At 32.0% G+C, this 17,354-nt stretch overlaps 3 protein-coding genes across 3 annotated transcripts; 2 read left to right on the forward strand and 1 right to left on the reverse strand.

Annotated features, from left to right (window-relative positions):
• The first annotated feature begins 5,508 nt into the window (after window positions 1-5,508).
• LOC144554697 (uncharacterized) lies at window positions 5,509-8,576 on the forward strand. The gene is made up of 8 exons (XM_078303018.1): window positions 5,509-5,721; window positions 7,085-7,165; window positions 7,277-7,369; window positions 7,461-7,553; window positions 7,644-7,736; window positions 7,829-7,921; window positions 8,013-8,105; window positions 8,202-8,576. The coding sequence occupies exons 3-8, from the start codon at window positions 7,355-7,357 to the stop codon at window positions 8,259-8,261; spliced, it is 447 nt and encodes a 148-aa protein (XP_078159144.1). The 5' UTR covers window positions 5,509-5,721; window positions 7,085-7,165; window positions 7,277-7,354; the 3' UTR covers window positions 8,262-8,576.
• A 2,231-nt stretch (window positions 8,577-10,807) lies between these two features.
• Window positions 10,808-15,096, forward strand: LOC144554612 (pseudouridine synthase and archaeosine transglycosylase (PUA) domain-containing protein). Its single transcript, XM_078302929.1, has 8 exons — window positions 10,808-10,961; window positions 11,345-11,426; window positions 11,558-11,625; window positions 12,228-12,325; window positions 12,517-12,653; window positions 13,033-13,100; window positions 13,940-14,003; window positions 14,826-15,096. Exons 1-8 carry the CDS (start codon window positions 10,951-10,953, stop codon window positions 14,841-14,843), a joined length of 546 nt encoding a protein of 181 aa, XP_078159055.1. The 5' UTR covers window positions 10,808-10,950; the 3' UTR covers window positions 14,844-15,096.
• Window positions 15,097-15,187: 91 nt separating this feature from the next.
• LOC144554619 (complex 1 family protein / LVR family protein) lies at window positions 15,188-16,935 on the reverse strand. The gene is made up of 2 exons (XM_078302936.1): window positions 16,636-16,935; window positions 15,188-15,415 (listed from the first exon to the last, which is right to left on the reverse strand). Exons 1-2 carry the CDS (start codon window positions 16,874-16,876, stop codon window positions 15,336-15,338), a joined length of 321 nt encoding a protein of 106 aa, XP_078159062.1. The 5' UTR covers window positions 16,877-16,935; the 3' UTR covers window positions 15,188-15,335.
• Between the last annotated feature and the right edge of the window lie 419 nt (window positions 16,936-17,354).

Here is a 17,354-nt window from a genome sequence, read left to right on the forward strand (position 1 = left end):
TTCATGAGTATATGATTAACTATTAACATGAGCATCTAATAAAATACATTATCTGAGGGGGCGGGCTCTCCCAATATTATTAACATGTGTAGTTAGGAGACAATAACATGGACAAGCGTCAGGCAATTACAAGGGTGCTCTGTTGCATGAGACAGCTCATGTTAAAAGATATACGGAATCAGAAATGCCAATTCTTTAGCATGGACCTTAAATACTCATGTTACAAGCTATAGCTACCCTTGGTACAAACCAGAGTAAAACCTCATTAAAGGAAAGGGAAAGGAGGAGACAGGGTGGAAGCTCTCCTTCAAACAGTAATCTGTACACCCCGATTTGGGAGGTAACGATTTCGTCAAAACTGAACACGGAGCTCACCTTCAAACAGTGTTTTCTCCCCTCCGCTCCCTCTCCGATTCTCTCCTTCTGGAGCAAGTAAACTCGCCCGGTCAGATCCGGTCTGGTGTGCGTTCACCTCCGCACAGTGATTTCGCCCTTCCCCTCCCTCTATGTACCCCCGTCTGGAGCACGCCCTTAGTCTTACAGGCTACAATCACTTCAGAAAATTGCAAAAAAGCGATAGACTTGAAAATTTAGTTGTTCCAAAGAATATGGTTCTCTCTACAATTGATCCGGGCAACGAAATTAAATTTGTCAATAAATATTTCTGATCAAATAAATGATACAATACCGCGAGCAAAGCTAGCTTGTATTATGATCATCAAGAGAATTTGATGAGTGTAACTCTAAAATCTATTAAAACCATTGAAACCGATCAATTTCACAAGTGATATGTGTACGTACATGTAAAGTTTTAAAATTTTAAAATTCATTTAGTATAAAATAAATGAAGGATTTCATAATACGACAAGGCGGTAAAATTAAAATTTTAACTCCCTTTTAAGCATCTACGGATCTACTTCATTATGCTAATTCTATGAAAGCAATTCACATATGCACGAATAATCATCTACTCATTCATCCATCATAAATTTATCTACAAAAGAAGATAGATAGATTTGGATATACCTCTACCAAATGTCAATTTGGTAAGTAGAGAGAAGTCGTTTCTCTTCTAGATCTCTTGGATGCCTTCGTTTGTCGAAACGGCCTCCTAAAATGTCTTGCACCAAGTTGAGACTTCAAAGTAGAAGCCCTCCACGGTATCCACCAAGAAATTAACTAGAAATTGAAGTTTTCTCTTGCTAGAGAGTACTATTTGAATCGCTCCTTAATCCTTATTCTCCAATGGAACATCTTGAGTTTAGGGTTTGTGGTTTCTTAACACATGAGAGAGATCAAACAAGAGAGACAAAGTTTCGGCTCTCTTAAGAAGATGAGAGATGAATAGGATGAAACCCTAAGTAGTAGGGACCTCCTTTTATAGCCTACATGTTGTTTAGAGGTACTCGCACCGACCTAGACATGTTTCCCACGTTCTTCCATGTTCCCCACGATTTCCATAATTAATCTGGGGCAAAATTAGCCGATTCTGGCCAAACAGCACACTGCGCGATACCGCATGCAACCTAGGCATACCCACATGCAACATAGACCTACATCCTATTTTATATCAAACTGTAGATCTTGTTGCAAGCTTTCCGAACAGTCATAGAACACTAAAATCGGAGCTATGGTTGATGAGATATGCCTGTTTTAAGTTCTGTTCACAAAAATCGTGGTGGAAATACATAACTCTTTGCTGCACACAAAAACTCTCTTTTGTGTCTTACAAAGCTTCTTCCATTTTGATATTTTCTCAATATTTGAATTTCATTAATCATTTAATTAAATTCCAACATCTCATAATTATTATCATAATGATTTATCTCATGTTTAAGTAAATAAACTCATTTATTAGTCATGTCACACATGTCAAATAAATCTAGGAGCTAGCATTTCTAATTAATTTCTTATTGGTGTGGCCCTATGGGATCTATGTCATGTTGGCAATGGTATAAAATATTTTATTACCATAAAATACATTTTTACAATACACGATCCCTTAAAATAATGCTATAATTAACATCACTTGTGTTTATTCCTAGTCACATGATATTATGAATATTATACAAAGTCGGACTGTGTCATCTTTGTATTATATATTCATTTCTTGGTCTCTTAAGTAAATTATAAATATATAAATGTACTTCAGTTATATTGCATGCATTATAATTCTACTTTATCAAGGGGACCATAAAATATCATCACTCATTATAAATGAGGGGCAATGATATTATTAATATATAACTTTCTCCCGCACAAATTATATATAAGGAACTAATATTTTTATCACCACTTATGATAAGTAGCTTTTAATACTAATTACATTATATACTTCTAATATTCAAAAGAAATACATCTCATATCTCAGAATTCCGAGACACAATAAAAATATTAATGACACTAACATAACCCATATAATATTTTCATTTATTGGGTCTGTTCAATATATGAAACATTTCATATACTCATGTTATTAAACGATAAGTTTTTATCAACATTTATAGAACTACAATGTACTTTAATCAACATAACAAACTTATTATGGTATATTAGTGTTCCATGCTAATAATAAAGTTTGTGAACATTTTAGAGATTAATGTTTGTCATCATTTAGAGTTCTATGGTTCAAGACCAAGAGCATCTTCTTGAACACTTCTAAAGATAAACATAAATTTTATGAAACAAAATGCACGTAGCATCCAATTCATAAACATAACATGTAAAAGTAATCAACATAAGATAAATTTTAGAACACATATTTAACAATAAAATGGTAAAAAATGATGCAAAATAAATGTATTAAAATAACATGTAGAACTTCATTTCTTTTTCCTTTCAAAAATGTACTAAATAAATTCAAAATGTTCAAAATTTTGCATGTAAACACATTACTTGTAAAGTAGATCGGTTTCAACGTATTGAATTCGTCGTTTGAAACCAATCCAAAATGATAGATTCAGGAGTTATGCTAACCAAGTTTCTTCATATTAAAATCACTGTTTTTCATAAAATTCTCAACCATCCAAAAAAAAAAGTGCTTTTGTACCTATCTAAAAAAATAATAATTCTTTTTTCAAAAAACCTTAAAATTTGGCCGTCAAACACATTTTAATACGGATATCGTGTTAAATGATTCGAATTGATTGTTTGAATATTAAAAATAATGATAAAGATGTGAGGTATGAATGAGACAAGAAGATATTCCAATATTTTTCTGAGTGTAAATAAATTAGAATATATGCATCTCTAGCTCTATACCTTACACATTATTCATTCCCAAGTTAATCTTTTCCTGCATGGCTCTTAATATTTCTCTTTTGCATCGTTGCATCCTCGTTCTTGGATGTTTGCTTTATTCTCATTCTTCACAAGCAATGGCGTAGCTAAGATTTTCATGAGGGGTAGGCAAAATAAATTATTATTATTATATTTAAATTATTAAACTATAAAATATTATTAAATAATTTTCATTGGAAGCGCAATCGGTAATTGACCATGAATTAAAATCGACAAAATCAGTAGAAATAAACCGAATTAGATTGAAAACTCGATTTCTTTTGAAAAATTATTAAGATAAAAAATTAATCTAAAATATTGAAGTATTAAATTTTACTTTGAAGCATACGTCACAAGATTCTTCCATTAAATTCAGCCCATTTTGAATAGTTAAACCTAATAAAAATAATTTAATGCATTACATTAAATTTCAGTATTACTTTGTAAAACATTTTAGTCTATACCTTTCAAAAAAAAATAATAGGTTTATTGTGGTCCCACTATCATACCATTTTTAATCACCTTTCTCTTGTCGGTATATTTCAAATTAGATTGATGAAAGACTACCAAATTTGTAATGACTCGGCCAATTTCACTAATCGAGAACTTTGACTCAATCAGGAGTAGGCAAAACTCAAATCCAGGTGTAGGCAAAATCCAAATCCAAACCAACTATATACGAATTTGGTACCGTATTCCAAAATTCAGGGGTAGGCGTCTGCCTACCCCAGGATATAGCTAGCTCCGCCACTATTCACAAGCCCTTGAAGAAAGTAGCAACATGTTGTTGGACAAGTATCCTCTGCATCACTGTAAAAGATTCCCTTCACTTTACGGTTTGAGATTAACTCTCAGCTATTTTGAGATTTAGGCTAGCACAGGTAAAAGTATTATTGGGCTTTGAAATTCGTGCCAACTTAAAATAAATGGTCTAGATCCAGTAATTGTAAAAGATTCCGTATTACAGTACCAGGGAGGATGTGAATTCCATGTTTTTGATGTCAGATATCTCTTGTCTAGCTCTGTTTTCTCTTCTCCAATAGGTACATTAGAGTCTTGCGTAATCTCTCCATTGATGCGACCTTCATTTTTGTTGTTGTTGTTGTTGTTATTATTAGCTTAAATAAATAGTAGCTAATGCACGGTTCAATTAATTTCTTTTGTTACTACAACGGTGATTTCTTTTAGATTGATAATCTGATGTGATAATTTATGGGATGTACCACAGTTTCTAAATTAGCAAATTTGCTTTAAAAGAAAACGTTTTTTTTAATGACACACTAGCTAATTAATTGGTTCAAATATTTTATTCCCTTATATGTAGCACTCTCACTCTCTTAATTGCAATTCATAATTAATTTTTGGGATGGAGTGATTTAGAAATTATGAATCCCTTAATTGCTAAACTCAGTGACGTGGCTAATTTTAATTTCTAAATGTTTTCTGAGATAGAGATGCTCTTAATATTCCTTTCGTTTTGTGTGTGGTACCTTTTCGTTGATGTTGTTTTCTCTTTTGTAAATTTGAAGCTTAATTTAATAATCCATAAGAGGTATAAAGCATAATTGCAAGACAAGGAAATGGTGAAATGATCTTGCTTTTAGTAATGTGGATATTCATATGTTTTATTCTTTACTTCTTTCCTCTTTGATGATATGGAAATTATTTGCTTGAGAGACTAGCTACGTACTCTTTCCACTTTTAAACCCCTTAACAAACCTGAAATTTTAAATTTATCATTCATTAAAAAAAAAGAAACCAATTCACCACGAATTCTATGGAATTTAAAATTCACCATGGACGCAACTTCATGTTGCGTCCAAAAATTGGGTGGACCCCGCATTTTTTTTTGGCCACTCAAGTTGGTTAAAAATGGAAGTTTTTGGATGCAAGACTCAACGTGAAGTTGCGTCCATGCTAAATTTCAAATTCCCACAAAATCATGGTTTTTTTATTTATCATTTTTTTAATGGTGAAAATAAAAGTTTCGGCTTAACAAACAATTAGATTTCTTTTCCTTTACTTTATCGTTTTTTTTCTCTCTCTCTCTTTTTTCCTCTTCCAAACAGGTTAAAAGAGGAAGATAGGTATATTATATAGGGGTATCTTTCTCTTACTTTTAAAAGAGAAAGAGAGGTATATTAGGGGTATTTTTTTTCCTCTTTTTCTTTTACTTATCTGTTCAGCAGGGTATCTTTCTGTACTTTTTTATTTAAATAGAGCAAGACGTCTCCCTCTCTCCTCTCACTAGCACTTCTAAATTTTGGTAATTTCATACAACTAATTTTCCTTCTATCTTACATATAATTGAATTTGAGCATCTATTTTAGTGCTTAGTGTTAAGGGAGAATTACAAAAGCAGAATTAACAAAGTAGAAAATAGAGAAACACATGGAATGCTAGAGCAACAACTTCTCTATTTTGGATCATATCTCTTACAAGGTAAAGATATTATGTTGTCTTGAATCTTTCTGCGTTTTATTATAACCTTCTCTATTATTACTTTATTATTATTTTATGATAATTGTTACCATTATATATGTTCTATTACTTACGAGTGTCATTTAATATTTCAAATGATTTTAGTGATAATTTAATAGTGGAAGAGAGAACATTTATATATTCTTAAAATTCTAAAATTCTTATTGCATATGGGTTATTCAATTTGTTTTTATTACTTTTGTAGACTATTATGTAATTTAGTGTTTTTTACAGACCGCAAGGACAATAGGAGTATTTTCTTTTATTATCATAATTTAATATTTTTATTTAGTAAATTTCTTACAGCTTTTTTATTTGAACTTATTGACTAGAACGACAAGTATAGAAATATTCAATTAAATAATTTAAATGATCTACTAGAAGTAGGAAATGTATAAGAAATTTGTTTACTTTTTTATAATGGAATTTAAGGAAACTAATTAATATTGTGCAGCAGTTGACGAAAGAGAGTCCAATGCTAGAAGAAAGATTATTCAGGGGCAAAATTGACTATAAAATAACAAAAAATATATAGTGTTATGTCAATAGTTAATTACGTTGTGTTAATATCAGTCGCTAGTTTAAAATTCCACAATTTCAAATCAAACTATTTTAAACCAACTAGTCCAAATCAATTTTTAGTTCTCATTCAAGAAAATTTGTCAAACAATCTGAATATCACAACCAATTAGTTAATAGAAATGCAGTTGCTGACTTATCAAACTTACATATCAAAACAAATTCATGTTATTTAGAAATTATGTATCAGATTTCTCATTATCTTAAAATCAAGTTAATGATAAATTTTAAATTCTTATTTTGATCTTAAACAAAAACTTTCATGTAAATTGAGAAAAAAACATTGCCTAAATGGATCATTTAATTAATTAATCCTATTATGTATACTATCTAATGCCTTAATTAACAAAATTAAAACACAAATAATGACATAAAAGTATAGACAACTGCATATACAAAAAAAACCCAATGACACACTTATTTAGTTGCATTTTGGTTGTACAGAGAACTTGGCATAGGAATAGTAGCCTACAGCCTCCTTGGTCGTGGATTTTTCGGTGGAAGGGGAGTTGTTGAAGAAGTAAAGAACTTATTTAGTTTCATTTTGGTTAATTATATGAAAATCAAATCCCAATTAAACAAAAATCGTAATTAGGTTACCGATTAAAAGCTCTACAAAATAATGATACAACGTTACACAGACCACACTTCATAATACCAGAAAATGGTGTCTATTGTTTTGTATCTCAAAGACAAGTACATCTTGCTGTTAATAAACTATTTTTTTTTCATTACTGAAAAATAGACAAATCACCCAAGGTTTGTGGCGGAGAATTTGATGATTGAGGCGTTCGTAACACCGATCGTAAAACCGTTCCTAGAACCGGTTTGCTTGATTTATTTTCTATCACATTCCTTCTAAAATAATTATTATTAGAAAACAAACATTCCTTCTCAAATAGTTGTAAACAAACATTCCTATGTCATTTATTTGCAGTTTGCGGAACTTTTCCTATTAAAGATTTAGTTGGATAGATTAAAAGCTGAGTTGGATGAAAAAGATGGAATTCAAAGGATGCTCGAAAGGAAGGTACTGATTGTGGAGTATTCTTTTTCATACTTTTTTAATTGGTTGTTCACTTTTGATTGACTCGCATATGTATTGGTTTTTCTATTGATAGATCGAGTCCTTAAAAAGCGAGAATGATGAATTACCAAAATTAAGAGCTGAGTTGGATAACAAAGATGAAATTCAAAAAAAGCTCGAATCTGAGGTACTGATCGTGGAGTATTATTTTCATACTTTTTTAATTGGTTGTTTATTTTTTATTGACTCGCATATGCATTGGTTTTTCTATTGATAGATCGAGTCCTTAAAAAGCAAGAATGATGAATTACCAAAATTAAGAGTTGAGTTGGATAACAAAGATGAAATTCAAAAGAAGCTCGAATCTGAGGTAGTAATCGTGGAGTATTATTTTTCATATTTTTTTTAATTTGTTGGTCACTGTTGATTGACTCGCATATGCATTGGTTTTTCTATTGATAGATCGAATCCTTAAAAAGCAAAAATGATGAATTACCAAAATTAAGGGCTGAGTTGGATAACAAAGATGAAATTCAAAAGAAGCTCGAATCTGAGGTACTGATCATGGAGTATTATTTTTCATACTTTTTTAATTAGTTGTTCACTTTTGATTGACTTGCATATGAATTGGTTTTTCTATTGATAGATCGAGTTCTTAAAAGACAAGAATGATGAATTACCAAAATTAAGAGCTGAGTTGGATAACAAAGATGAAATTCAAAAGAAGCTCGAATCTGAGGTACTGATCGTGAAGTATTATTTTTCATACTTTTTTAATTTGCTGTTCACTTTTATTTTGATTGACTCGCATATGCATTAATTTTTCTATTGATAGATCGAGTCCTTAAAAAGCAAGAAGTCATTCAAATGTTGGAGGGCGTTGTTGAAGTTTTGATGCCTCCGATTCCAAGTTTTCTCCAAAGGCTTGTGGATCTTGTGAATGATTCCATGTACTCTGTTGTTGGTTAAAGGCTACACCAGAAGTTGGTGCCTATTAAATGTTCATTATACTATTAAGTTGGTTTCTATTTTATTATTGTTGTTGTAATTTCCTATTTCCGTTTTATGTAGCTTCATTAAGTTATGAAGTACTTCTACTTATTAAGAACCTCGTTATTCTATTGTTGAATTGGAGTTGGATGTTAAATTATTGTTGACCGTTAGGCATATTCTATATCCTTTCTCATTTTAACTATTACTCCTTGCTGCATGTGTTAAGTTTTTTTTTTTTTTTCTTAATTAAATTGAAATTTTTGTTATCTACTTGCTTCATGTTTAGTTATCCTTTGTATGAGAATTTAATAATAATTATCAAATATTTATAATCAAACAATAATGATAATGATTATAATAAAAATATAATAAGTGATGATGATGTTGATGATTCAACACTTGACAACTTATTCTGTCATGGCATTTAAAATAAAATATCCAACTTTTTCTGTCATATATGCAGTTACTTCATATTTTCAGGATTAAACAATAAAAAAAACAAAATATTATTATCAAGATTTGTACTAAATATGTTTAAATTGATAGTCATCAGCATGTAAAGACGATAATTTTGAGTAAAGAGTAGATCAAGCTACCGAACTATTTGATATCCACATAAAACATATTCCTTTCCTTCACAATTTCACATTAACCTCTTTAGGTTAATATATTTTATCGCTAAAACTGCTAAAATCTCCAATGTTTTCTAGACGAAGGAAAAGAAAAAAATATACAAAAGTGCAATGTAGAAGGAAAAAAAAAAAAATAATAATAATAATAATAATAAAACAATGAGAAGGGGTAGAGAAAGTTGCATTTCAATATTAGCTCATACGACTATGGAAAATTATTGAGGGACTTCTCCACAAAGTAAAGTAAATTATTTGGGGAACCCATTTTTACAGAGTTAGATTCTGTGCGTACAGAGTTTCATTTTTTTACGGACCAAAATACCCCTATAGCGAAGGCAGAGATTGAGCTGGGCAGAGAAAACAGGGCAGGGATTGAACTGAACAGGGGTCTTTTGGTCCATCAAAAATTTAAACGCTGTACGCATCAAAATTTACTCTGTACAAATGGGTTCCCATTATTTGAGGGGTGACAGATGAAAATTTTATCACCAATTTGCAATTTGAGATCGAGCTAACTCTCACAAAATTTATTAATTTTCCCAAAATGCTATAAAAACAAATATGAAGTAGCTAGATTTTGTTTTCTTTTTTGAGGAACTTGATAGTGGCTACTAAATTAAAGTAGTTAGATTTAATTCAAGTAAAATTGCATTCGTTTTAAATTTATCAAATATTGCACATTTTGTAGCAGCTTTTCTTTTCTCACAACATATATATATATTCTACTGAGAGCCAAGGGGTTTAATTGACATCAGATTAAATTTAGTTTGATGTTGGTTTGTTCAGAGAAAGAGTCAAATTTTTGAACTATATAGACTAATCATATAAAATAAAATAAAAAAGTTTACGCACAACAATAGTCAATCATATAAATTGTTCATACTAAGAATGGAGGTAAATTTTACCGTTCCCATGACATTTTACTCTAAATTATATAAAAAAATCATATATAAATACAAAACTAAAAAAAAAAAAATGAAGGTCAATTGACACCTCATTCAATATAAATGAATCCATCCCTAGTTTTTGCTCATTCGATCTGTATTAAGATTCATACATCCAATTTAGATTCATGAGCAGTTTATAATTTTAATTTTCACACAATTCTCAACACAAATCAAATAGTTCAAGTTGAATCCCATAAAATACCTCGCTCTAAAGAGCTTTTGGACAAAGCCTCAGTCAAAACTGGACTTAAACTATCTGATCTGTATCAAATGCATGAGCAGTTTAGATTCATGAGATTGTTGCACAAATCTTAGCACATATTAAGTCCAGCTTTAGATAAAAATTATCCAGAGTCCTTTATACAAAAACCAATTCCTTTCTACTCAGACTTTTAGATCTTTTTCATCAGAATGGGGGCGGTTCGATGAACATCAAATCAAATTTGATCTGATGTTCAATCGGAGTTGTCTGATCCACATCAAAATTTGTACAAACAACTTTAAATATCGCACTGTTCATTTGCACGAATCTTAATACAGATCATACGACTTAAACGAACCGTCCCCCTTTTCATTTCATCAGCTGGTCTCTAATTGCGCTTGGCCTCCACGCCACTGTACAGTGTAGACACCACACAGAGCCACAAATAATCCCGGTCCTTGTAAACCGAATCAGCCTTAGAGGCGCATCCGCTTGAATTCGTTTCCTCTGAGATATCTCAAACTTTGCGTGACTTTATGAAAAATCCCAACCGTTTAAATACGTTCTGCACGAATCTCAAAGCATACATAATACTGACCCCTACATCACCCCCGAATAGGCACCGGACACGTCGGTCACGCAAAAGTTGAGATATCTCAGAGGATACGCACTCCATCCGCTTCACCCCACCACGATCCACGGCACCGGTCCACATCTCTTCTCTTCTCAGTTCTACACCGGAACAAAAGAAACAGCTGCTATTTCCTTCCTTCGCCGACCTCTCTTCTTCTCTCTTTCGCGCTGCCAGCCATGTTTAAGAAGTACTCTCTCTCTCTCTCTCTATCTCTAGGGTTTCAGATTGGTTCGTTCCAACTTGTGACAGTTCAAGCCTTGATATTTTGAGATTCGCTATTTCAAGTTCGATCTCATTTCCTAATCTTAAGGATTTAATGTTCTCTGGATTCATAAATATTGCTAAAAATTAAAAGGTGAAAGATTTTTCAGTTTCTCAATGAAAGAATTCATGATTGCTTGCTGTCTGCCAGTGATTTATGTGAAATTTACCAGACAAATGATTTTGCCATTTTTCTTTTGTGCTTCATAATATTTGATTGTTTTTAAATAATGAAGTTATCATTTCTGATAATCTATCTAATGTGGCATCTTTTGGTACTTCAATTTGTTTTTTGTTTTCTATGTGAAGGTTCACTTATGAAGATGTATCTGCACAGAATCAAGTGAAAGCATCAGTTCAGCGAAGGATTCGACAAAGCATTGCTGAGGAGGTTTACTATCTACTCAACAAAGATTCAACCTTTTTTTCGTTTTAGTAATTTTTACTAATTTGTAGCACCTGATTAATATAAATTAAAATTTTAAATGATTTTTATTGATTTTTGTATTGATTTTGTTTCAGTACCCTGGGCTTGAACCTGTGTTAGAGGACCTGATTCCTAAAAAATCACCTCTTGTTGTTGTCAAATGGTGAGATTCTTCTTATCATTTGTTTTTAATTTTCATATATTGCATATACATTTATCGATTTATTTGCAAAGTTGTTGCTTTTGTATTTTAACTTAAATTACATGTGACTGCTAAGTTTAAGATTTAATTAAGTTGTTGTGTCTTTTGTACATCATGTTAACAGAATAATCTATAAAGACCTGGAACCCATTATGTAAATTGATATGGCTTGATTTAAGTCCAATTTTTGCCTGATTTAAGTCAGATTTTGGCTTTCTGTAAATAAAGGTTAGCAAAGCTAGGTACAGAACTGTCAATATTTGGGTACCAGAGGTTTGATACCAGTAAAACATTGTATGGTTTCTTTAATGGAAATCGGTGCGAATGATCCCACTTATCAACAACAACAACCACCAAGCCTTTAGTCCCAAACAAGTTGGGATAGGCTAGAAATGATCCCACTTATCAAAAAAAATAAATCAAGTTGTGTACCTTTTTCTCTTGTATTCAATCAGTTAGTTTTAGTTTTTTAAAAGTATTACAAAAAACTCGATTTCCATGCCAGCTTGAAATAACCTCTTCTTTTAAATTTCTTGTTATTTTTTCTTATTTTATCTTTGCAGTCAAAACCACCTCAATTTAGTAGTGGTGAACAATGTGCCACTATTTTTCAACATACGAGACGGTCCCTACATGCCAACATTGCGCCTTCTGCACCAATGTACGTTTTTCTATTTGGCTATTTTGTATTATTTTTTAATTTTCATTGATCTTTACATATTCCTAATTTTGTTTCTGGAATAAAAATATTATAACCATACAAAATTTTCTTGATTTAAGTCAGTAAATCTGAATTGACGTTTACTTTCACTATTTGAATAAGTAATAACATATTGTTATTTTCCTGTTTAGACCCTAATGTAATGAAGAAGTTTCAAGTGGACAGAGGTGCAATAAAATTTGTTCTTTCTGGAGCTAATATAATGTGTCCCGGTCTGACATCACCAGGTGGTTCCTTGGATGAAGAAGTATTAGCGGAGAGACCTGTGGTAATTAATTTTTTTTGTTCCTATCAAAGGTTGCATCTTTGAATTCGCATCCCCTGAGATTTAAACTTTTGAGTTGATATGTGGAAAATCTGGACCGTTCAAATTGTTTCTGCACAGATCTCAAAGCACAATAATAACACCCCACCCCCCCACCCCGCATTCCAAATAGGCACCAAAAAAAATTTGGCTCGGAGGATACGGACTCTGAATCTATAGGCAATTTGTTTGAAATTATTTATGTTTGATTTAAAATGTTGGTTTTGTCTCCAGTTTATCCCCACCTTAACAGATAAGAACAAACTAAAGTACCAAATAGAATGTTATTATTTTGGGTAGAGATGCCCACTAATTTGGTATATTTTTGTTAAAAAAAATTCAGGCAATAATGGCCGAAGGTAAAGAGCATGCTTTGGCGATTGGATTTACCAAAATGTCAGCAAAAGACATGTAAGTTACAACCGGTTTAACGGGCAATTTATTTTGCATTATTTTCTTAGTTTAAGAAATTACATAGAAGTCTATTTGATTGGCAAAATTCCCATTTTACCTCTTCTAAACTTAAATATCCTGTAGAATTCAATCCATCAGAACTCTTTATATCTGTTTATTACATAAGTGTCCAATTGTGAAGAGATATCTTCGCAGGAAATTTTCTTTGTATTGAATTTTCAGATTTTTTTGTACTTATCTCTGGAAACAAAATATTATGCATTTTCAGTGGTAAAAGATGAAATGCTTACCCTAGAATCTACAAAATAATGTTATGCTCAAGTGAGAAACAATTGGGTAATATGCAACATTTGAAAAAAAGTTAGGAAGAGAGACACGAGTCATATCTACCATGTTTATCCTTAAAAAAAAGGGGGAAATATCATGTATACCCTCAAAAACTTTGAAATTATGTCTCTATCTATTTTTGGCGCTTACACAAGCATATACCTAAATGCCACTATATAAGCGTCAGAAGTAGAAAAATTGCACATTTGCCCTCAGAAACGGACCAATTAGAAATCTGACATGTGTTTTGAAACATGCTACATATTTTTGTGAATTTAAGATGAGTTTTAATAGATAAAAATAATAAAATTGGGAAATTTGTGAGTTCTTGAAATTTAGAAGGGTAAATATGATATTATGAACTTTAAAGGGGGAATGCTTAATTTCAAAGTTTTTGAGGGGTATATATGAAATCCCCCCTTAAAATAATGCAATATGTCTCATTATGCCATGGAATTATTAGCTTATTTTATCCTTTTTCTTTGGTATTATTTGTTAATTGTTGCCAGTAAGAATATTAATAAGGGGATCGGAGTCGACAATATGCACTACCTCAATGATGGACTCTGGAAGGTGCATTCACATCTTCTCTGTCATTTATTTTTAAAATCACGGTCTTATTCGAGTCATTTTAAAAGTAGGTCAAGTTTTTTAGGCATTAGAAAATCTGCACTGCTGCTGCATTTATATAAATAAACCCTTCTCTGAGTAACTCTATAAGGGAAAAAATAAAGTTAAATAAATCCTTTTGAAACACTAGTAATATTATAATATCTTTTTCTGTAGATAGTGTTGTCATGACTGGTACAACACTAGTATCTGATACATGAGCCTGACTGGTATGAAATAACTAGTGAGGCTACAGTACTATGCATAGCGCATATTGTTTTATACTATGGATCAATATCTCAATTTTCAAAGTCCAAACAATTGATCAGAACCATTTAACATGATCTCCATATGAAAATGTACTTGTTGATCAATTTTACATCTTTTAGAATTTTTTTATTATTCTTTTAGATAGATAGAAAATCACTTGATCTATACAATTCAAAATTAGTGATTTTCTACCTAGAAAATCACTTCATATATACAATTCAAAATTAGTGATTTTCTACCTATCTAAAAAAATAGTACAAAATTTTAAAAAATGTAAAATTTAGTTAATAAGAGATCAGTAGTACAGACGAATCTGCACTATGCACAGTACCATAGCCTCACTCAATAAACTAATTCATTACTGAAAGTGATTTTCAAAGCTTTTTTTTTTTGGCTTGCCAGTATAAACAAGTATATCTTAATACTAAGCCTGATTAGTCACTGCTAATGTTGGTGCTAATAACTTCATTTGGTGCATCTACTGTAACTTTATTTATTTTATTTTTTTAATCACAGGTGTTGACGCTTGATTAAGTAGGAAAGGCGGCATGTTTGAATTACTTATTGAGAGACCTAGCACAATCATAAGTATGCTGCAACTTGTAGAAGAATTTGGCTCCTAAGTATATTTTCAAGTGGCTTATAACAGAGTATGCTGCAACTATTATGCAATGTTTTCATTGCCAAATTGCGTTGAATATTTTGCTGTGTTCATTTTTGCTTTAAACAAATTTATCTGTCCATATGGATTTGATTTTCTTCATTTTGAAATTATTTTTAAACCAAATATCAGTTTTGATTGTTTTTTAGCTTGGTTCTTTGCTTCATTGCTTCATTGATCATCAATCAAAAGGTGAGTTCTCAGAAAGAAGGCAATACAATTTCAAATGCTCTTTAGCTATTTATCACCATATCTAATCAAAATTGTGCTTCAAAAGACAGAATCACATAACAAGAAAAACAGCAATACAACTTCCTAACAACAAATTTAAAATAAAAGGATAAAAAATGTCAGTAAAAGCATCTCTACTGGTGCAATTTGGAGATGATCTCTTCTGAAGGCAATTCCAATGTAGCTCCCGAGTGCTCTTTCTCTGGCTTCACCACTGTCAAAATCACAAAGAAAAATTATGAAATAATAAAGCACATAAAAGTAAGGAAATATGTATTAAATGGTTCTTGTTAGGGAGATAATGGCAACTGATTTCCAGACAGTATAACCTGGTACCAGTGCTTGATGGTGGTTCCTGGAACAGTACCAGTAGGATACTATGCAGGTCTGTTTAATCTAAATAAATTATATTGACCTGAAACGTTATTCCAAAATACTAAACTGGTAAAAATGAATATAACAAAAATCTTTGATCCAAACAAAATATGAACATCAGAGTTCAACTTGAACCAGGAACTAGATGCATTCTTTCTATCCATTTTCCCAACCAAACAAAAAAAAATGATTACTCGATTTGCACAGATCAAAAGAGAAAAAAAAAAGATTGGTTTGTTTCTGTTTCCATTTCCTAATAAAACAATAGAAAACTTAGAAGGTGCCACTCCTTGTTTTCAACAGATCAAACTATGTTGACCACACTACAAAATGTGATTTCTAGTTCCTACTTCCTATACTGAAAAATATACTAGAGATAAAAAATTCAAAGTTCCAAATTCTAACCAAATTCAATTATTTTTCCTCTCATATGCAAGTAAGACCCAGCAGTTTACATATTTGCTTTTACAATCTAATACCCTTGAGAACCGCCGAATTGGCATTAATTATTTTTTTTCTATTCATTTATCAAACACATAAATACCCAAAAAGGAGGGATACACCAGAAAAGAGCAAGATAACTCATTTCCATGGAACCTTTTATCCAAAATACTGTTAAAGAGCACGCCAGTAGGGTTATTCAAATGATCAGTTTAGTTAAAACCAAATTAAAATAGTAACCAAAATTTTATTCGGTTTTCAAAAATCCAACTGAACCAAAAAAATCTAAGTAAATTTTAGTTTGTTTGGTTGACCCAAAATAAGAGAGATTAAACAGAACGGACTATAAGAAGCCGAAGTAATTCAAAAATTCAACCGAACCATTTACTCCAAAATTTGTTGGTTTTGGTTGAAAACCAAATAAAAACCTGATCCAATGAACACCTCTAGGCGCCAGTACAATGAAGTCCATACTCAGATCAGATCAAATTGACATCAGAACTACTAACATTACACAACAGAGATGATAATCAACACAGTTAACTAAGTACTGAACCCTATAATTACTTCCAAAATCAGAAAAAAAAAATAGAAAAGAAATGGTAATTGATTACTTACTGAAGGATCCAGAAGGGGAGCGCTTGGCTTGAACGATCATGTGCTGGATGAAGTGCGAGGCCTCTTTCGCCTGATCGAGAAGCTGTCGTACCTCCGCCTCCGCCGTGACCTGGCGGTTCTCCTCGAATTGTCGCCGGATCTCGTTCTTTGACTCCGATAGCATCAACTTGTCTCCGGCGAACGTCCGCCGCGTTGCCCGGAGCAGAGCTCTGTACGCCGCCACGGCCTCTACGCTCGCCATCTCTCGCTCTCCTCTCAAGTAAAATTCTTCTCTCTTTCTGTTGTTTCTTTGAAATTTCTCTTTTGGGCTTTACTTGAATTGGTCGTATTGGGCCTAGAAGTTAAAATTTGAAATGGTAAAGCCCATTATGATAGGACCTGTATAGATTGCAAACCATTAGCAGGGATGTGCAATTGGCAGAATTCACATCCTCTCCAATATCTGATAAGGGAATCTTTTACAATTACTAGATCTGAACCGTACTTTTCAAATTGGCACGAATCTCAAAGCCCAAAAATGGGGCCCCCTACAATGACCCGAATCCCAAGCCGGTTGAGATTTAATCTCAAACCGTAAAGTAAGTGATCCTCTGCAATAATTGTGCAATACCTGAGAGGATACGGGTTCCAATTGGCATGGGGTAAAGATTTTAACAGATCAATTTTGCATCATGCAGCGCACGGAGTATAGAATTAAAACAACACTGCATATGTTGTGC

This window comes from Carex rostrata, chromosome 5, assembly GCF_964058835.1.
Source record: "Carex rostrata chromosome 5, lpCarRost1.2, whole genome shotgun sequence".
Taxonomy (NCBI): domain Eukaryota; kingdom Viridiplantae; phylum Streptophyta; class Magnoliopsida; order Poales; family Cyperaceae; genus Carex; species Carex rostrata.

Excerpts from the sequence above, each read along its gene's own strand:
- LOC144554697 (XM_078303018.1), top strand. Across the intron at positions 7,737-7,828 it reads AAAAGAAGCTCGAATCTGAG|ATCGAATCCTTAAAAAGCAA; the intron begins GTAGTAATCGTG and ends TTCTATTGATAG. Across the intron at positions 7,922-8,012 it reads AAAAGAAGCTCGAATCTGAG|ATCGAGTTCTTAAAAGACAA; the intron begins GTACTGATCATG and ends TTCTATTGATAG.
- LOC144554612 (XM_078302929.1), top strand. Across the intron at positions 11,626-12,227 it reads CCTCTTGTTGTTGTCAAATG|TCAAAACCACCTCAATTTAG; the intron begins GTGAGATTCTTC and ends TTATCTTTGCAG. Across the intron at positions 12,326-12,516 it reads ATTGCGCCTTCTGCACCAAT|ACCCTAATGTAATGAAGAAG; the intron begins GTACGTTTTTCT and ends TTTCCTGTTTAG.
- LOC144554619 (XM_078302936.1), bottom strand. The coding sequence starts at position 16,876 with ATGGCGAGCGTAGAGGCCGTGGCGGCGTACAGAGCTCTGCTCCGGGCA. Across the intron at positions 15,416-16,635 it reads CTCCCCTTCTGGATCCTTCA|TGGTGAAGCCAGAGAAAGAG; the intron begins GTAAGTAATCAA and ends TGATTTTGACAG.